The sequence below is a fragment of the Mytilus californianus genome, unplaced genomic scaffold (genome assembly GCF_021869535.1).
Source record: "Mytilus californianus isolate M0D057914Y unplaced genomic scaffold, xbMytCali1.0.p SCAF_1, whole genome shotgun sequence".
Classification (NCBI taxonomy): Eukaryota; Metazoa; Mollusca; class Bivalvia; order Mytilida; family Mytilidae; genus Mytilus; species Mytilus californianus.
The window spans coordinates 46,551,511-46,574,067 of record NW_026262581.1 but is presented as its reverse complement, the minus strand read 5'-3'; the positions used below and the strand labels follow the sequence as shown (position 1 = coordinate 46,574,067).

The window sequence follows — 22,557 nt, the reverse complement described above, 5'->3', positions numbered from 1 at the left end:
ATTTAAACTTTTATTTGATAGAAATTCTGCAAAAATGACCAATTTTGGCATTTTATGGTCAAAATAAGCATTTCATAGCTTTTTCAATTTTGATGCATAAGTGGCATTCTGACTTTCTATCTGACAGGTTTTTATGTGTCAATATTTGTGTTTCTATGCTTCAATCCAGTTGTATTACTCATTTGTGAACTCTGAATCTACAGAAAAGAAGATTATCTCAGACAATATGCGCAAAATGTGTTGTATATATGATCCTCGTCTAACGCCCTGTTTGTATCAAGTTAAATGTGTGGAGCTTGGAACATAAAAGTTGAAGTCCATTATAAAGGCCTCACTAAATTTGTATAAAAAGCACTTAACAATGTCTTTTGTACCGGTTTTATGTCACATAATATCTTTCTTTTCTTCTGTAGGATAGCAAGTGGTTCAAATATAAGCCTGTTGAGACTAAAATTGCATGCATGTTTTTCACTAAAAAGTGAAAAATCTTTTTATCAGACCATACTGTCTGCAAAAAAAGTTGAATGCAAGAGTCTTTTTGTGCTCAGATTTATTGTATCATGTCACCTGAGTATAGAAATGATAGAAAAGACACAAAATTTTATTTCATATAGCTTCAATATGCATTTTTAAATGTAAATATGTGATACGGCCTAAATTAACCCTAAATTATTTTCAGTCTTACTTGGCCTAAGACACTTTTAAACTAATGTGATATGTTATTTGTAAGTTTTCTTTCCATTTAAAGTACATTAAATACATATGTAAGGATTATTTATAACCAAAAAGCTTTACAAATTTAAAATTGCTGGAAAATATTACATCTTCATGTAAGGCCCCCCTTCATTGGAAAACCTCCATTTTTAGCCACAGGCTCATATAAATTTGACTTTTTAATAATTATGATAAGTCTGATAAATCAAATGAGTACTCTATTGCTTTTAATACATAATATATTATATATTAAGGCATTTCAAAAGTATTTTTTTGCAATATTTTAATTTTTTAAGCCCCAAATGTTGATAGTTGAAAATTTTCAATTTTAACGTCTAAATTTAACACTCAAAGTTCAATATAGAATTAGTCATATTGTCTATAATATATATCCTATTGCCATGAATCTTTGTAAGCAGTCTTATAATTTAATAAGCTTTAGTCATACCAAGTTTCATTAAGATTGGTCAACTTTTTCTACCCTATTAGGTGAAATCAGGAAATATAGAATCTGTACTTTGGCAACTTCCCTGAGTGATTTGATGGTGTCAATTTATCAAATAGCATAAAACTAAAGGATTTAAACTTTTATTTGATAGAATTTCTGCAAAAATGACCAATTTTGGCATTTTATGGTCAAAATAAGCATTTCATAGCTTTTTCAATTTTGATGCATAAGTGGCATTCTGACTTTCTATCTGACAGGTTTTTATGTGTCAATATTTGTGTTTCTATGCTTCAATCCAGTTGTATTACTCATTTGTGAACTCTGAATCTACAGAAAAGAAGATTATCTCAGACAATATGCGCAAAATGTGTTGTATATATGATCCTCGTCTAACGCCCTGTTTGTATCAAGTTAAATGTGAGGAGCTTGGAACATAAAAGTTGAAGTCCATTATAAAGACCTCACTAAATTTGTATAAAAAGCACTTAACAATGTCTTTTGTACCGGTTTTATGTCACATAATATCTTTCTTTTCTTCTGTAGGATAGCAAGTGGTTCAAATATAAGCCTGTTGAGACTAAAATTGCATGCATGTTTTTCACTAAAAAGTGAAAAATCTTTTTATCAGACCATACTGTCTGCAAAAAAAGTTGAATGCAAGAGTCTTTTTGTGCTCAGATTTATTGTATCATGTCACCTGAGTATAGAAATGATAGAAAAGACACAAAATTTTATTTCATATAGCTTCAATATGCATTTTTAAATGTAAATATGTGATACGGCCTAAATTGACCCTAAATTATTTTCAGTCTTACTTGGCCTAAGACACTTTTAAACTAATGTGATATGTTATTTGTAAGTTTTCTTTCCATTTAAAGTACATTAAATACATATGTAAGGATTATTTATAACCAAAAAGCTTTACAAATTTAAAATTGCTGGAAAATATTACATCTTCATGTAAGGCCCCCCTTCATTGGAAAACCTCCATTTTTAGCCACAGGCTCATATAAATTTGACTTTTTAATAATTATGATAAGTCTGATAAATCAAATGAGTACTCTATTGCCTTTAATACATAATATATTATATATTAAGGCATTTCAAAAGTATTTTTTTGCAATATTTTAATTTTTTAAGCCCCAAATGTTGATAGTTGAAAATTTTCAATTTTAACGTCTAAATTTAACACTCAAAGTTCAATATAGAATTAGTCATATTGTCTATAATATATATCCTATTGCCATGAATCTTTGTAAGCAGTCTTATAATTTAATAAGCTTTAGTCATACCAAGTTTCATTAAGATTGGTCAATTTTTTCTACCCTATTAGGTCCGGGTACACAGTTATCGTTCTTTGATTTTCGTTGTCCACGAATATAGTCCCTAGTGTGGACAGTGTGTTACTTGTCGATTTTTTTTATACCCCTTCCGAATTTATTTCTCCATGTTTTATGACTCAAATAGTAAGTAGGGGGGTGAAATGACACTGTAAACAAATTTGGGTCATGAATTTTAAAGTAAAGTAGTGATTTGGTCCAGCTGAAAAATGTTAAAAATTAGCACATCGGAAGCTGTCAAAAGATTTGAAGACCCCCTTAGCATGAAATTGTCCATATTTTGAGTTAGAGCCGATGAAGTTTTCTATAATTTTGATATAATTTGTACCAAAAGTAGTACAACACACTGTAAAAATATTATTGAGAAAGCGCAGGTGGGATTTTTTTAATTTTCATTTATTGTCTAAAAGAAATGCACTACGAAATAACTGTGTACTCGGACCTAAGAGGTGAAATCAGGAAATATAGAATCTGTACTTTGGCAACTTCCCTGAGTGATTTGATGGTGTCAATTTATCAAATAGCATAAAACTAAAGGATTTAAACTTTTATTTGATAGAAATTCTGCAAAAATGACCAATTTTGGCATTTTATGGTCAAAATAAGCATTTCATAGCTTTTTCAATTTTGATGCATAAGTGGCATTCTGACTTTCTATCTGACAGGTTTTTATGTGTCAATATTTGTGTTTCTATGCTTCAATCCAGTTGTATTACTCATTTGTGAACTCTGAATCTACAGAAAAGAAGATTATCTCAGACAATATGCGGAAAATGTGTTGTATATATGATCCTCGTCTAACGCCCTGTTTGTATCAAGTTAAATGTGTGGAGCTTGGAACATAAAAGTTGAAGTCCATTATAAAGGCCTCACTAAATTTGTATAAAAAGCACTTAACAATGTCTTTTGTACCGGTTTTATGTCACATAATATCTTTCTTTTCTTCTGTAGGATAGCAAGTGGTTCAAATATAAGCCTGTTGAGACTAAAATTGCATGCATGTTTTTCACTAAAAAGTGAAAAATCTTTTTATCAGACCATACTGTCTGCAAAAAAAGTTGAATGCAAGAGTCTTTTTGTGCTCAGATTTATTGTATCATGTCACCTGAGTATAGAAATGATAGAAAAGACACAAAATTTTATTTCATATAGCTTCAATATGCATTTTTAAATGTAAATATGTGATACGGCCTAAATTAACCCTAAATTATTTTCAGTCTTACTTGGCCTAAGACACTTTTAAACTAATGTGATATGTTATTTGTAAGTTTTCTTTCCATTTAAAGTACATTAAATACATATGTAAGGATTATTTATAACCAAAAAGCTTTACAAATTTAAAATTGCTGGAAAATATTACATCTTCATGTAAGGCCCCCCTTCATTGGAAAACCTCCATTTTTAGCCACAGGCTCATATAAATTTGACTTTTTAATAATTATGATAAGTCTGATAAATCAAATGAGTACTCTATTGCTTTTAATACATAATATATTATATATTAAGGCATTTCAAAAGTATTTTTTTGCAATATTTTAATTTTTTAAGCCCCAAATGTTGATAGTTGAAAATTTTCAATTTTAACGTCTAAATTTAACACTCAAAGTTCAATATAGAATTAGTCATATTGTCTATAATATATATCCTATTGCCATGAATCTTTGTAAGCAGTCTTATGATTTAATAAGCTTTAGTCATACCAAGTTTCATTAAGATTGGTCAACTTTTTCTACCCTATTAGGTGAAATCAGGAAATATAGAATCTGTACTTTGGCAACTTCCCTGAGTGATTTGATGGTGTCAATTTATCAAATAGCATAAAACTAAAGGATTTAAACTTTTATTTGATAGAATTTCTGCAAAAATGACCAATTTTGGCATTTTATGGTCAAAATAAGCATTTCATAGCTTTTTCAATTTTGATGCATAAGTGGCATTCTGACTTTCTATCTGACAGGTTTTTATGTGTCAATATTTGTGTTTCTATGCTTCAATCCAGTTGTATTACTCATTTGTGAACTCTGAATCTACAGAAAAGAAGATTATCTCAGACAATATGCGCAAAATGTGTTGTATATATGATCCTCGTCTAACGCCCTGTTTGTATCAAGTTAAATGTGAGGAGCTTGGAACATAAAAGTTGAAGTCCATTATAAAGACCTCACTAAATTTGTATAAAAAGCACTTAACAATGTCTTTTGTACCGGTTTTATGTCACATAATATCTTTCTTTTCTTCTGTAGGATAGCAAGTGGTTCAAATATAAGCCTGTTGAGACTAAAATTGCATGCATGTTTTTCACTAAAAAGTGAAAAATCTTTTTATCAGACCATACTGTCTGCAAAAAAAGTTGAATGCAAGAGTCTTTTTGTGCTCAGATTTATTGTATCATGTCACCTGAGTATAGAAATGATAGAAAAGACACAAAATTTTATTTCATATAGCTTCAATATGCATTTTTAAATGTAAATATGTGATACGGCCTAAATTGACCCTAAATTATTTTCAGTCTTACTTGGCCTAAGACACTTTTAAACTAATGTGATATGTTATTTGTAAGTTTTCTTTCCATTTAAAGTACATTAAATACATATGTAAGGATTATTTATAACCAAAAAGCTTTACAAATTTAAAATTGCTGGAAAATATTACATCTTCATGTAAGGCCCCCCTTCATTGGAAAACCTCCATTTTTAGCCACAGGCTCATATAAATTTGACTTTTTAATAATTATGATAAGTCTGATAAATCAAATGAGTACTCTATTGCTTTTAATACATAATATATTATATATTAAGGCATTTCAAAAGTATTTTTTTGCAATATTTTAATTTTTTAAGCCCCAAATGTTGATAGTTGAAAATTTTCAATTTTAACGTCTAAATTTAACACTCAAAGTTCAATATAGAATTAGTCATATTGTCTATAATATATATCCTATTGCCATGAATCTTTGTAAGCAGTCTTATAATTTAATAAGCTTTAGTCATACCAAGTTTCATTAAGATTGGTCAACTTTTTCTACCCTATTAGGTGAAATCAGGAAATATAGAATCTGTACTTTGGCAACTTCCCTGAGTGATTTGATGGTGTCAATTTATCAAATAGCATAAAACTAAAGGATTTAAACTTTTATTTGATAGAATTTCTGCAAAAATGACCAATTTTGGCATTTTATGGTCAAAATAAGCATTTCATAGCTTTTTCAATTTTGATGCATAAGTGGCATTCTGACTTTCTATCTGACAGGTTTTTATGTGTCAATATTTGTGTTTCTATGCTTCAATCCAGTTGTATTACTCATTTGTGAACTCTGAATCTACAGAAAAGAAGATTATCTCAGACAATATGCGCAAAATGTGTTGTATATATGATCCTCGTCTAACGCCCTGTTTGTATCAAGTTAAATGTGAGGAGCTTGGAACATAAAAGTTGAAGTCCATTATAAAGACCTCACTAAATTTGTATAAAAAGCAATGTCTTTTGTACCGGTTTTATGTCACATAATATCTTTCTTTTCTTCTGTAGGATAGCAAGTGGTTCAAATATAAGCCTGTTGAGACTAAAATTGCATGCATGTTTTTCACTAAAAAGTGAAAAATCTTTTTATCAGACCATACTGTCTGCAAAAAAAGTTGAATGCAAGAGTCTTTTTGTGCTCAGATTTATTGTATCATGTCACCTGAGTATAGAAATGATAGAAATTTAAAGTAAAGTAGTGATTTGGTCCAGCTGAAAAATGTTAAAAATTAGCACATCGGAAGCTGTCAAAAGATTTGAAGACCCCCTTAGCATGAAATTGTCCATATTTTGAGTTAGAGCCGATGAAGTTTTCTATAATTTTGATATAATTTGTCCCAAAAGTAGTACAACACACTGTAAAAATATTATTGAGAAAGCGCAGGTGGGATTTTTTTAATTTTCATTTATTGTCTAAAAGAAATGCACTACGAAATAACTGTGTACTCGGACCTAAGAGGTGAAATCAGGAAATATAGAATCTGTACTTTGGCAACTTCCCTGAGTGATTTGATGGTGTCAATTTATCAAATAGCATAAAACTAAAGGATTTAAACTTTTATTTGATAGAATTTCTGCAAAAATGACCAATTTTGGCATTTTATGGTCAAAATAAGCATTTCATAGCTTTTTCAATTTTGATGCATAAGTGGCATTCTGACTTTCTATTTGACAGGTTTTTATGTGTCAATATTTGTGTTTCTATGCTTCAATCCAGTTGTATTACTCATTTGTGAACTCTGAATCTACAGAAAAGAAGATTATCTCAGACAATATGCGCAAAATGTGTTGTATATATGATCCTCGTCTAACGCCCTGTTTGTATCAAGTTAAATGTGAGGAGCTTGGAACATAAAAGTTGAAGTCCATTATAAAGACCTCACTAAATTTGTATAAAAAGCACTTAACAATGTCTTTTGTACCGGTTTTATGTCACATAATATCTTTCTTTTCTTCTGTAGGATAGCAAGTGGTTCAAATATAAGCCTGTTGAGACTAAAATTGCATGCATGTTTTTCACTAAAAAGTGAAAAATCTTTTTATCAGACCATACTGTCTGCAAAAAAAGTTGAATGCAAGAGTCTTTTTGTGCTCAGATTTATTGTATCATGTCACCTGAGTATAGAAATGATAGAAAAGACACAAAATTTTATTTCATATAGCTTCAATATGCATTTTTAAATGTAAATATGTGATACAGCCTAAATTGACCCTAAATTATTTTCAGTCTTACTTGGCCTAAGACACTTTTAAACAAATGTGATATGTTATTTGTAAGTTTTCTTTCCATTTAAAGTACATTAAATACATATGTAAGGATTATTTATAACCAAAAAGCTTTACAAATTTAAAATTGCTGGAAAATATTACATCTTCATGTAAGGCCCCCCTTCATTGGAAAACCTCCATTTTTAGCCACAGGCTCATATAAATTTGACTTTTTAATAATTATGAGAAGTCTGATAAATCAAATGAGTACTCTATTGCTTTTAATACATAATATATTATATATTAAGGCATTTCAAAAGTATTTTTTTGCAATATTTTAATTTTTTAAGCCCCAAATGTTGATAGTTGAAAATTTTCAATTTTAACGTCTAAATTTAACACTCAAAGTTCAATATAGAATTAGTCATATTGTCTATAATATATATCCTATTGCCATGAATCTTTGTAAGCAGTCTTATAATTTAATAAGCTTTAGTCATACCAAGTTTCATTAAGATTGGTCAACTTTTTCTACCCTATTAGGTCCGGGTACACAGTTATCGTTCTTTGATTTTCGTTGTCCACGAATATAGTCCCTAGTGTGGACAGTGTGTTACTTGTCGATTTTTTTTATACCCCTTCCGAATTTATTTCTCCATGTTTTATGACTCAAATAGTAAGTAGGGGGGTGAAATGACACTGTAAACAAATTTGGGTCATGAATTTTAAAGTAAAGTAGTGATTTGGTCCAGCTGAAAAATGTTAAAAATTAGCACATCGGAAGCTGTCAAAAGATTTGAAGACCCCCTTAGCATGAAATTGTCCATATTTTGAGTTAGAGCCGATGAAGTTTTCTATAATTTTGATATAATTTGTCCCAAAAGTAGTACAACACACTGTAAAAATATTATTGAGAAAGCGCAGGTGGGATTTTTTTAATTTTCATTTATTGTCTAAAAGAAATGCACTACGAAATAACTGTGTACTCGGACCTAAGAGGTGAAATCAGGAAATATAGAATCTGTACTTTGGCAACTTCCCTGAGTGATTTGATGGTGTCAATTTATCAAATAGCATAAAACTAAAGGATTTAAACTTTTATTTGATAGAATTTCTGCAAAAATGACCAATTTTGGCATTTTATGGTCAAAATAAGCATTTCATAGCTTTTTCAATTTTGATGCATAAGTGGCATTCTGACTTTCTATCTGACAGGTTTTTATGTGTCAATATTTGTGTTTCTATGCTTCAATCCAGTTGTATTACTCATTTGTGAACTCTGAATCTACAGAAAAGAAGATTATCTCAGACAATATGCGCAAAATGTGTTGTATATATGATCCTCGTCTAACGCCCTGTTTGTATCAAGTTAAATGTGAGGAGCTTGGAACATAAAAGTTGAAGTCCATTATAAAGACCTCACTAAATTTGTATAAAAAGCACTTAACAATGTCTTTTGTACCGGTTTTATGTCACATAATATCTTTCTTTTCTTCTGTAGGATAGCAAGTGGTTCAAATATAAGCCTGTTGAGACTAAAATTGCATGCATGTTTTTCACTAAAAAGTGAAAAATCTTTTTATCAGACCATACTGTCTGCAAAAAAAGTTGAATGCAAGAGTCTTTTTGTGCTCAGATTTATTGTATCATGTCACCTGAGTATAGAAATGATAGAAAAGACACAAAATTTTATTTCATATAGCTTCAATATGCATTTTTAAATGTAAATATGTGATACAGCCTAAATTGACCCTAAATTATTTTCAGTCTTACTTGGCCTAAGACACTTTTAAACTAATGTGATATGTTATTTGTAAGTTTTCTTTCCATTTAAAGTACATTGAATACATATGCAAGGATTATTTATAACCAAAAAGCTTTACAAATTTAAAATTGCTGGAAAATATTACATCTTCATGTAAGGCCCCCCTTCATTGGAAAACCTCCATTTTTAGCCACAGGCTCATATAAATTTGACTTTTTAATAATTATGATAAGTCTGATAAATCAAATGAGTACTCTATTGCTTTTAATACATAATATATTATATATTAAGGCATTTCAAAAGTATTTTTTTGCAATATTTTAATTTTTTAAGCCCCAAATGTTGATAGTTGAAAATTTTCAATTTTAACGTCTAAATTTAACACTCAAAGTTCAATATAGAATTAGTCATATTGTCTATAATATATATCCTATTGCCATGAATCTTTGTAAGCAGTCTTATAATTTAATAAGCTTTAGTCATACCAAGTTTCATTAAGATTGGTCAACTTTTTCTACCCTATTAGGTCCGGGTACACAGTTATCGTTCTTTGATTTTCGTTGTCCACGAATATAGTCCCTAGTGTGGACAGTGTGTTACTTGTCGATTTTTTTTATACCCCTTCCGAATTTATTTCTCCATGTTTTATGACTCAAATAGTAAGTAGGGGGGTGAAATGACACTGTAAACAAATTTGGGTCATGAATTTTAAAGTAAAGTAGTGATTTGGTCCAGCTGAAAAATGTTAAAAATTAGCACATCGGAAGCTGTCAAAAGATTTGAAGACCCCCTTAGCATGAAATTGTCCATATTTTGAGTTAGAGCCGATGAAGTTTTCTATAATTTTGATATAATTTGTCCCAAAAGTAGTACAACACACTGTAAAAATATTATTGAGAAAGCGCAGGTGGGATTTTTTTAATTTTCATTTATTGTCTAAAAGAAATGCACTACGAAATAACTGTGTACTCGGACCTAAGAGGTGAAATCAGGAAATATAGAATCTGTACTTTGGCAACTTCCCTGAGTGATTTGATGGTGTCAATTTATCAAATAGCATAAAACTAAAGGATTTAAACTTTTATTTGATAGAATTTCTGCAAAAATGACCAATTTTGGCATTTTATGGTCAAAATAAGCATTTCATAGCTTTTTCAATTTTGATGCATAAGTGGCATTCTGACTTTCTATCTGACAGGTTTTTATGTGTCAATATTTGTGTTTCTATGCTTCAATCCAGTTGTATTACTCATTTGTGAACTCTGAATCTACAGAAAAGAAGATTATCTCAGACAATATGCGCAAAATGTGTTGTATATATGATCCTCGTCTAACGCCCTGTTTGTATCAAGTTAAATGTGAGGAGCTTGGAACATAAAAGTTGAAGTCCATTATAAAGACCTCACTAAATTTGTATAAAAAGCACTTAACAATGTCTTTTGTACCGGTTTTATGTCACATAATATCTTTCTTTTCTTCTGTAGGATAGCAAGTGGTTCAAATATAAGCCTGTTGAGACTAAAATTGCATGCATGTTTTTCACTAAAAAGTGAAAAATCTTTTTATCAGACCATACTGTCTGCAAAAAAAGTTGAATGCAAGAGTCTTTTTGTGCTCAGATTTATTGTATCATGTCACCTGAGTATAGAAATGATAGAAAAGACACAAAATTTTATTTCATATAGCTTCAATATGCATTTTTAAATGTAAATATGTGATACAGCCTAAATTGACCCTAAATTATTTTCAGTCTTACTTGGCCTAAGACACTTTTAAACAAATGTGATATGTTATTTGTAAGTTTTCTTTCCATTTACAGTACATTAAATACATATGTAAGGATTATTTATAACCAAAAAGCTTTACAAATTTAAAATTGCTGGAAAATATTACATCTTCATGTAAGGCCCCCCTTCATTGGAAAACCTCCATTTTTAGCCACAGGCTCATATAAATTTGACTTTTTAATAATTATGATAAGTCTGATAAATCAAATGAGTACTCTATTGCTTTTAATACATAATATATTATATATTAAGGCATTTCAAAAGTATTTTTTTGCAATATTTTAATTTTTTAAGCCCCAAATGTTGATAGTTGAAAATTTTCAATTTTAACGTCTAAATTTAACACTCAAAGTTCAATATAGAATTAGTCATATTGTCTATAATATATATCCTATTGCCATGAATCTTTGTAAGCAGTCTTATAATTTAATAAGCTTTAGTCATACCAAGTTTCATTAAGATTGGTCAACTTTTTCTACCCTATTAGGTGAAATCAGGAAATATAGAATCTGTACTTTGGCAACTTCCCTGAGTGATTTGATGGTGTCAATTTATCAAATAGCATAAAACTAAAGGATTTAAACTTTTATTTGATAGAATTTCTGCAAAAATGACCAATTTTGGCATTTTATGGTCAAAATAAGCATTTCATAGCTTTTTCAATTTTGATGCATAAGTGGCATTCTGACTTTCTATCTGACAGGTTTTTATGTGTCAATATTTGTGTTTCTATGCTTCAATCCAGTTGTATTACTCATTTGTGAACTCTGAATCTACAGAAAAGAAGATTATCTCAGACAATATGCGCAAAATGTGTTGTATATATGATCCTCGTCTAACGCCCTGTTTGTATCAAGTTAAATGTGAGGAGCTTGGAACATAAAAGTTGAAGTCCATTATAAAGACCTCACTAAATTTGTATAAAAAGCACTTAACAATGTCTTTTGTACCGGTTTTATGTCACATAATATCTTTCTTTTCTTCTGTAGGATAGCAAGTGGTTCAAATATAAGCCTGTTGAGACTAAAATTGCATGCATGTTTTTCACTAAAAAGTGAAAAATCTTTTTATCAGACCATACTGTCTGCAAAAAAAGTTGAATGCAAGAGTCTTTTTGTGCTCAGATTTATTGTATCATGTCACCTGAGTATAGAAATGATAGAAAAGACACAAAATTTTATTTCATATAGCTTCAATATGCATTTTTAAATGTAAATATGTGATACGGCCTAAATTGACCCTAAATTATTTTCAGTCTTACTTGGCCTAAGACACTTTTAAACTAATGTGATATGTTATTTGTAAGTTTTCTTTCCATTTAAAGTACATTAAATACATATGTAAGGATTATTTATAACCAAAAAGCTTTACAAATTTAAAATTGCTGGAAAATATTACATCTTCATGTAAGGCCCCCCTTCATTGGAAAACCTCCATTTTTAGCCACAGGCTCATATAAATTTGACTTTTTAATAATTATGATAAGTCTGATAAATCAAATGAGTACTCTATTGCTTTTAATACATAATATATTATATATTAAGGCATTTCAAAAGTATTTTTTTGCAATATTTTAATTTTTTAAGCCCCAAATGTTGATAGTTGAAAATTTTCAATTTTAACGTCTAAATTTAACACTCAAAGTTCAATATAGAATTAGTCATATTGTCTATAATATATATATCCTATTGCCATGAATCTTTGTAAGCAGTCTTATAATTTAATAAGCTTTAGTCATACCAAGTTTCATTAAGATTGGTCAACTTTTTCTACCCTATTAGGTCCGGGTACACAGTTATCGTTCTTTGATTTTCGTTGTCCACGAATATAGTCCCTAGTGTGGACAGTGTGTTACTTGTCGATTTTTTTTATACCCCTTCCGAATTTATTTCTCCATGTTTTATGACTCAAATAGTAAGTAGGGGGGTGAAATGACACTGTAAACAAATTTGGGTCATGAATTTTAAAGTAAAGTAGTGATTTGGTCCAGCTGAAAAATGTTAAAAATTAGCACATCGGAAGCTGTCAAAAGATTTGAAGACCCCCTTAGCATGAAATTGTCCATATTTTGAGTTAGAGCCGATGAAGTTTTCTATAATTTTGATATAATTTGTCCCAAAAGTAGTACAACACACTGTAAAAATATTATTGAGAAAGCGCAGGTGGGATTTTTTTAATTTTCATTTATTGTCTAAAAGAAATGCACTACGAAATAACTGTGTACTCGGACCTAAGAGGTGAAATCAGGAAATATAGAATCTGTACTTTGGCAACTTCCCTGAGTGATTTGATGGTGTCAATTTATCAAATAGCATAAAACTAAAGGATTTAAACTTTTATTTGATAGAATTTCTGCAAAAATGACCAATTTTGGCATTTTATGGTCAAAATAAGCATTTCATAGCTTTTTCAATTTTGATGCATAAGTGGCATTCTGACTTTCTATCTGACAGGTTTTTATGTGTCAATATTTGTGTTTCTATGCTTCAATCCAGTTGTATTACTCATTTGTGAACTCTGAATCTACAGAAAAGAAGATTATCTCAGACAATATGCGCAAAATGTGTTGTATATATGATCCTCGTCTAACGCCCTGTTTGTATCAATTTAAATGTGAGGAGCTTGGAACATAAAAGTTGAAGTCCATTATAAAGACCTCACTAAATTTGTATAAAAAGCACTTAACAATGTCTTTTGTACCGGTTTTATGTCACATAATATCTTTCTTTTCTTCTGTAGGATAGCAAGTGGTTCAAATATAAGCCTGTTGAGACTAAAATTGCATGCATGTTTTTCACTAAAAAGTGAAAAATCTTTTTATCAGACCATACTGTCTGCAAAAAAAGTTGAATGCAAGAGTCTTTTTGTGCTCAGATTTATTGTATCATGTCACCTGAGTATAGAAATGATAGAAAAGACACAAAATTTTATTTCATATAGCTTCAATATGCATTTTTAAATGTAAATATGTGATACGGCCTAAATTGACCCTAAATTATTTTCAGTCTTACTTGGCCTAAGACACTTTTAAACTAATGTGATATGTTATTTGTAAGTTTTCTTTCCATTTAAAGTACATTAAATACATATGTAAGGATTATTTATAACCAAAAAGCTTTACAAATTTAAAATTGCTGGAAAATATTACATCTTCATGTAAGGCCCCCCTTCATTGGAAAACCTCCATTTTTAGCCACAGGCTCATATAAATTTGACTTTTTAATAATTATGATAAGTCTGATAAATCAAATGAGTACTCCATTGCTTTTAATACATAATATATTATATATTAAGGCATTTCAAAAGTATTTTTTTGCAATATTTTAATTTTTTAAGCCCCAAATGTTGATAGTTGAAAATTTTCAATTTTAACGTCTAAATTTAACACTCAAAGTTCAATATAGAATTAGTCATATTGTCTATAATATATATCCTATTGCCATGAATCTTTGTAAGCAGTCTTATAATTTAATAAGCTTTAGTCATACCAAGTTTCATTAAGATTGGTCAACTTTTTCTACCCTATTAGGTGAAATCAGGAAATATAGAATCTGTACTTTGGCAACTTCCCTGAGTGATTTGATGGTGTCAATTTATCAAATAGCATAAAACTAAAGGATTTAAACTTTTATTTGATAGAATTTCTGCAAAAATGACCAATTTTGGCATTTTATGGTCAAAATAAGCATTTCATAGCTTTTTCAATTTTGATGCATAAGTGGCATTCTGACTTTCTATCTGACAGGTTTTTATGTGTCAATATTTGTGTTTCTATGCTTCAATCCAGTTGTATTACTCATTTGTGAACTCTGAATCTACAGAAAAGAAGATTATCTCAGACAATATGCGCAAAATGTGTTGTATATATGATCCTCGTCTAACGCCCTGTTTGTATCAAGTTAAATGTGAGGAGCTTGGAACATAAAAGTTGAAGTCCATTATAAAGACCTCACTAAATTTGTATAAAAAGCACTTAACAATGTCTTTTGTACCGGTTTTATGTCACATAATATCTTTCTTTTCTTCTGTAGGATAGCAAGTGGTTCAAATATAAGCCTGTTGAGACTAAAATTGCATGCATGTTTTTCACTAAAAAGTGAAAAATCTTTTTATCAGACCATACTGTCTGCAAAAAAAGTTGAATGCAAGAGTCTTTTTGTGCTCAGATTTATTGTATCATGTCACCTGAGTATAGAAATGATAGAAAAGACACAAAATTTTATTTCATATAGCTTCAATATGCATTTTTAAATGTAAATATGTGATACGGCCTAAATTGACCCTAAATTATTTTCAGTCTTACTTGGCCTAAGACACTTTTAAACTAATGTGATATGTTATTTGTAAGTTTTCTTTCCATTTAAAGTACATTAAATACATATGTAAGGATTATTTATAACCAAAAAGCTTTACAAATTTAAAATTGCTGGAAAATATTACATCTTCATGTAAGGCCCCCCTTCATTGGAAAACCTCCATTTTTAGCCACAGGCTCATATAAATTTGACTTTTTAATAATTATGATAAGTCTGATAAATCAAATGAGTACTCTATTGCTTTTAATACATAATATATTATATATTAAGGCATTTCAAAAGTATTTTTTTGCAATATTTTAATTTTTTAAGCCCCAAATGTTGATAGTTGAAAATTTTCAATTTTAACGTCTAAATTTAACACTCAAAGTTCAATATAGAATTAGTCATATTGTCTATAATATATATATCCTATTGCCATGAATCTTTGTAAGCAGTCTTATAATTTAATAAGCTTTAGTCATACCAAGTTTCATTAAGATTGGTCAACTTTTTCTACCCTATTAGGTCCGGGTACACAGTTATCGTTCTTTGATTTTCGTTGTCCACGAATATAGTCCCTAGTGTGGACAGTGTGTTACTTGTCGATTTTTTTTATACCCCTTCCGAATTTATTTCTCCATGTTTTATGACTCAAATAGTAAGTAGGGGGGTGAAATGACACTGTAAACAAATTTGGGTCATGAATTTTAAAGTAAAGTAGTGATTTGGTCCAGCTGAAAAATGTTAAAAATTAGCACATCGGAAGCTGTCAAAAGATTTGAAGACCCCCTTAGCATGAAATTGTCCATATTTTGAGTTAGAGCCGATGAAGTTTTCTATAATTTTGATATAATTTGTCCCAAAAGTAGTGCAACACACTGTAAAAATATTATTGAGAAAGCGCAGGTGGGATTTTTTTAATTTTCATTTATTGTCTAAAAGAAATGCACTACGAAATAACTGTGTACTCGGACCTGTAAGTACACAAACCAAAATTCTATAAGTCTATGAATTAAAACAATGTCTATGATTGTAACAATGATTTAAGATAATTTTATTTTTATTTGCTTAACATTGTAAATAGTAACAAGAGTCCGATACCTTATAAAAAATACAATCTTGATCTTTTCCCAAATTGATTGGATTCAAAATAGAGGTTTTTTTTTTCATTATTCAACAACATATTGCACTACTGTTGTTAACAAATTACTTCACTAGTTCAACATTCTAGTGAAAGGTCACTGTATTTTTTTACCACAAATCAAGATTTACTCTCTGATCAGCATCATTATATTCGACATTAGTAAGTTACATCTAAATTAAATCATATTACTGTAGAAACATTATTTTTCGTGGGGTTAAAATTTCGTTGTTTTGTCTCTATATACAAATTTATAGGGGATTTAATTTAGTGGTTTCCAGTAAATGGAAGTGATATTATATGTAGGTTAAATTTTCGTTGGGGTTTTAATTCCGTGGATATATTCTTTCCACGAAATAAATGAAATTAAATCTTCCACGAAAATTTCTGCTTTTACAGTATATCATTTTCAACCATGAAATAAACAAATATATATGAAAATACTCATTTATCAATATGTTTCATCTAGCATGTTTGGTAAAAATTGTTTCCAGAAATATTTCCGTTATCAATAGACTATGTTCATAATACCGACCTTTGACACTGGAGTTTATATCCTTTCGACAATTCAAAAAAAAGTTATAAAAAAAAATGAAAAACAGATATCACGTGATGTGTTTTGTGTCTGTGTTAGATTTCCATTTTACACCTTTTTTTGCATGTTTCATCATATTAAAATAGGAAGAATATAAAAGCAGTAGTCGGATGGAAAATAGAGAATATTATGATAAAAAAAACCCGGCGAATTGACAAATAACACTTAATAAAGCAAGATATAGAAAATCTTAATTGAGCAACACAAACACCATAAAAAAAACCGGGAGTTACCGTAGTAGATTCAGAATAGTAAGGTGTTCCTGTTTCACTAGTAGCATCCGACGGGCTTTACTTTAAAAATAATTTATTCTGTTTTACTTTAAAATGTATGTGCAAACAAGAGCATTTCTCGTGAAGGTAAATCCAGAAAAGCGCTTCGGAAACATGAAATTCATAAAGTATTGTATATACAGTTTTATTTTTTACAGTTCCCGTCCTCTCTTTCATACAGATTAATCACGTGTTAGTTCAACATAAATATTCAAAGTAAAACAAAAACACGAATCAAGAATCCCTGGGTAATGAATGAGCAGGAAAGAAATACGCGATCCATCTATTCTTCTCTATTACAGATATCGTTTGAAGCAGTCCGTGGTACAGGTTACAGAAGTGATATTGCCATTGATGACGTTCAAGTACTTCTATCGGGCTGTTGAAATTTTTCAATTCATCTGGATATTGTTATTGATTGGACTATATTCCTTATGGGTCGTCAATCAACAGTTGTTTTGCGAGAGGCTCAATACAGCAAATACTATTTACTCTGTGTGACGTTTAGAAAATACAACGAATATGGAATGCAAGATGAAATATACATTATATCCCTTTTCAGAGTATCGTAAATTAAAAAAAAAACTCTCGGTCACCTTAATCAAAACATAGCCACATACATCAATGTATAGGTTATCTATTTTCATGTTGTGATTTATGAGATCATTTATTCCAAAAACTTGTCCTTGATATGCAACAATGAAAGGCCTATTTAATTTTGTTTGTGTCAAGGTGACTTCGTACATTGTAGATAACTCATAGTTTGGTAATGTTATTTGTATTATATTTCAAAATTTGTTTGAATAGCCGTCTGTTATTTTCTTTATTTCAATGCATTGACAAAGATTTGATAAGTATTATCTCTTTTATTCTGTATGCATTATACTGGTTCTGATTTATTTTTCACTGCAAATATGTTGTTTACATTTCTTTCGTTTAATCTTCCACCAATCCCAATCGGGACATTGCAATAAACATGTTCCTCAGAACTTCACTGCGCCAAATACAATAACTATCTACTCTCTATAGATACACTTAAAATTTCCAAATTTGAAAATTGGATGGATGAATATTGTGGTCAACGGAATGTCGTAGTAGAACCTACAATGCATTTGAAACAAAATCAAATCATAAAAGTAGAAATGAAACTCATTTTTAAACAAGTACACAGCAAAAGCATATCTCAACACCCATATGAGCCTCGATAAAATAGTCACTTCTGTATTTTCAATCTTCAGCAACTGTTACCATCAAGTACATAGCACATATATACGTACCATGTTATAAGCTTGGTGTGTTTGATTAATGTTTAAATACAAACAAGAAAACAGGAAAATCAAAGAAAAACAAAAACATACAAAACAGTAAAATATTTATTGAAATGCATAATTTACAATATTTCAAGTTTATGAAGCTGACTTTGAGAACAACATGGGCTCCATGTTTATTCAGGATCGCAATGACGAACACAACTGGACAGTACATTCGGTAGTAAATACGAATTAAACAAGATATGGGCAATACATCAAATGGACAGCAGCCGAATGACAAAACAACAAAAAGACATCCAGAATGGAACATGTAATCTTTAACCAGTCTATTTTTATTCATGCTCTAAATCGTACCGAGTATCTCAAAGTTGGGATAAATGTAGTAGAAACAATCAAAGATCTGCCATTAATTAACAAATATTTCAATCATTTAGCTACGCCAAAAACAGTACAGGAACATGGTCTTGTGAAATTGCCAAAAAATAAAAAAATCTATTCACACATGCAAAAGAAACGTTTTAGTATTGCGCCAATTTATTATAGCTAAATGAGAGATGTGGTATGATTGACAGTGAGAAAACTATCCACTAGAGTTCAAATGAAGTGGATGATAGCAATTATAGGCCACCGCACGGCCTTCGACAATGAGAAAAACCCATACCGTATAGACAGCTATAAAAGTCCAAGACATTAAAGACGTGAAACAAACGATAAATACTAACGGTCAAATTAAAAACAAACCAAATTTACAAAAAAAGAGATGAGACATGAACTGACAACCACTGAGCTACAGGCTACTGACTTCGGACAGGCACATACAGAATGTGGCCGGGGTAAATCATGTTTGTGAGTGGTATGTCCTCCCCTAACCTGGGACAGTGGTTTAACAGCACAGCATATATAAGAACAAACATTAAAAATGTTTACAGTTGGTTGAAATCGAAAAAATGGTACGAGACACAAAAATCAGCTAACATAAAAAATTGGACACGTATCACCGAAATAAGAGTACTCGCAGTTACTGGAAGCTAGTTCCAAGCCAATTACAATGTACAACTAATAAAAAAAGTTCTCCCTGACTGAAGTATCTATTAGTACACTCGTTTTTTGAGTGTTTTTTTTATATCTATCTCGTTTTATAAAACGCAATAAATATGGAAATTTGTTATACAGAATTCCACGCTTATTGTGCTTTTTGGTTAATGTTTAATATTATTCATAGTGGTTAATGTATACGTGTATTCCGTTATGCAGACATCAACACCTAGTACAGCGACTGGTTCGTCTTCAGCATACAAAAGGGATTACTACTTATATTTCGAGACATCATCTGTAGCTCACGGATCTGCTGCAAGATTGTTATCACGGGACTTCTTTTTTGGTAAACTTATTTAAACTCTATATGTATTTGTTACTCTCAAACAGATAGGCATTTTGCCGTAAAACATATGGTTTCAATCAACATTGAGAAATGGTCTAACTTTTATGTTCAAAGTATAATCATCACTCCGAAAGGATCTTAATTTAAATAAATCAAATATAAACTACAACAATAAATAAATGGCCTTTCCTAGATTAAGATATTTCAGTTTTACACGGGAAACTCTACACAAAAATTTACGACAAAAGGGACGATTTGTCGTTCCGTTTTGTTAATTTTCCCTTTTTGGACGGTGTGTTCCTTTGGCACCATCGTACGTTATTTATAAATCCCAGCTCGCTCGGTATGACGATGAGTGTAGTGACGTTTGGATTTCAATAAACGTAATCTATGTATTATTGGTTAAGTATTAGGTCAAGGATTTCGTCACTAAAAATTACTTAAAACCTTTACTAAAATTCTTTCATTGATACAAACAGTTAGTTTGGAAGATTTTTCTTAGTTTATTTGTGATTTGCATCGATCTGATGAGGTGAGCCATTTTCAACTGATTTTTAACTTTTGTTCTTATGTTGTACTGTTACACCACTGTCCTAGGTTAAGGAAAGGCTTAGCGCCTGCAAACAGGTTTAACCTCATCCGATTCTGTATGTGCCTTTCCCAAGTCAGGAGCCTGTGGTTGTCTGTAGTTGCTGTATATCATATTCGTTTTTCGTTTATTGTTTTGTACATAAATCAGGACGCTAGTCTTCTCTTTTGAATTGTTTTACATTTGTCATTTGTGGGCCTTTTATAGCGTTCTATGCGGTATGAATTTTGCTCATTGTTGAAGCCGTACGGTGACCTCTTACTGTTAACTTGTACGTCACTTGGACTCTGGTGAAGATTTGTCTTGATAGCAATCACACCAGATCTTTTTATTTCAATATTTAAATTAAGTTTTTTTAGTTTTTCTTTGAAAAGTAGAAAATTCATATATGAAGTGCAAATATATTTGGTATGTAAAAGTTTCTGGTGAAAAAATGAAAAGTGAAACAGACTTAACTTTATTACAAAGCCATTGATCAAATGAGAACACATTTCACAAAACATTCCATACGCCTTCAAGCAATATCGGGCTCGCGGTAATACTAATCTGAATAAGTACACTTTCTAGACATATCGGCTACCAAAATTTAAAATCTTTACATAGTAACTAAAAGACTTGTTATTATACGAATGGTACATATTTGCAGAATCTTCTGGATGTCTAAAGTTTCATTACCACATGTATGGTTCTAAAATGGGTACTTTAAAGGTATATCAAGGAAGCATACAAATTTGGAGGAAATCAGGAAATCAAGGAAATCTATGGCGGCCTGCCGAAATTAGCATGCAACCTAATAATTTTAGTAGCTCTAAGGTAAGAAGAAATCGTACAATACGACTAGCCTTCAGTCTTTTATTGTCCAAGTTGTGTCAAAATATAATATACGCATTTTCTGAACAACAGACTGGGGAAGCAATATTTAAGTCTCTGTAAGTACACAAACCAATTCTACGAATTAAAAACAATGTCTATGATTGTTACAATGATTTGAGATAATTTAATATATTTCTTTTGCACAACATTGTAATAAGTAACACGAGTCCGATACCTTTCAAATAATACAATCTTGATCTTTTCCCAAATTGATTAGATTCAAAATAAAGTTAAATAAATAAGAGAATATCACATGATGTGATTGTTATTTTACCTTTTTTGCTAGCTTCGTCATATCAAAATAAAGGAGAAGAAACACAGAAACAATAAAAAAGCAAAAGTCTGAAGGACAATAGACAACACTATAATAAAAAACAGCCATGTGAATTGATAAATAACATTCAATAAAGCATCATAAAGAACAACCAAAACTCCCCAAAAAACCGGGAGTTAACGCGTTTTAAAAATAAGATAGTCTGTTTTACCTTAAAATGTATGTGCATATATGAGCGTTCCTAATGCAGGTAAATCCAGAAAAGCACTTTGGATGCATGAAATTTATAAAGTATTGTTTTCATTTTTTACACTTCCCGTCCTTTCATACAGATTAAACACGTGTTAGTTTTACCTAGACAGTATAGGTAAAAAAGAATCAAGAATCCTTGGGTAACGAATGAGTAGGAAAGAAACACGCATCTTTTCGATGTTGTCAGTTTTTATGGACTTCCCCTATTTTTGAATTTGCCTCGGAGTTTGGTATTTTTGTTATACTTATTTTTCTTCTCTATTACATATATCTTTTGAAGCAGTCCGTGGAACAGGTTACAAAAGTGATATTGCCATTGATGACGTTCAAGTACTTCTTACCGGCTGTTGAAATTATTCAATTCAACTGGATATTGTTATTGATGGAAAAACAATGCTTATGGGTCAATCAACATTTGTTTTGCGAGAGGCTCAATACATCAAACTACTATTTACTCTGTGTGATCTTTGTGACCTCTGTGTGTTACACTATTGTTTCAGGTAGGGTGAAGGTTGGCGCCTACATGTATTAAACCGTTTAAACCCGCTGCATTTGTTTGCACCTGTCTTAAGTCAGGAGCCAGATGTTCAGTGGTTGTCGTTTGTTGATGTGGTTCATAAGTGTTTCTCGTTTTTTATATAGATAAAACCGTTGGTTTTCCTGTTTAAATGGTTTTAAACTAGTCATTTTGGGACCCTTTATAGCTGGCTGTTCGGTGTGAGCCAAGGCTCCGTGTTGAAGGCCGTACTTTGACCTATATTGGTTTACTTTTACAAATTGTGACTTGGATGGAGAGTTTTCTCATTGGCACTCATACCACATCTTCTTA

General features: G+C 30.5%; 1 protein-coding gene across 2 annotated transcripts in view; it reads left to right on the top strand.

Moving 5' to 3' along the window:
- Window positions 1–22,084, top strand: part of LOC127704179 (MAM and LDL-receptor class A domain-containing protein 1-like) — a 57,656-nt gene extending 35,572 nt beyond the window's left edge. Inside the window, exons 8-9 of one of the 2 annotated variants that reach the window (XM_052208096.1) lie at window positions 17,391–17,418; window positions 22,024–22,084. In XM_052208096.1, coding sequence (XP_052064056.1) covers window positions 17,391–17,418; window positions 22,024–22,079 — 84 coding nt within the window. In that variant the 3' untranslated portion in view covers window positions 22,080–22,084. Of the gene's footprint in view, window positions 1–17,390; window positions 17,984–22,023 lie in introns of those variants that run through there. The other variant, XM_052208084.1, reaches the window with a different exon arrangement.
- The last annotated feature ends 473 nt before the right edge of the window (window positions 22,085–22,557 follow it).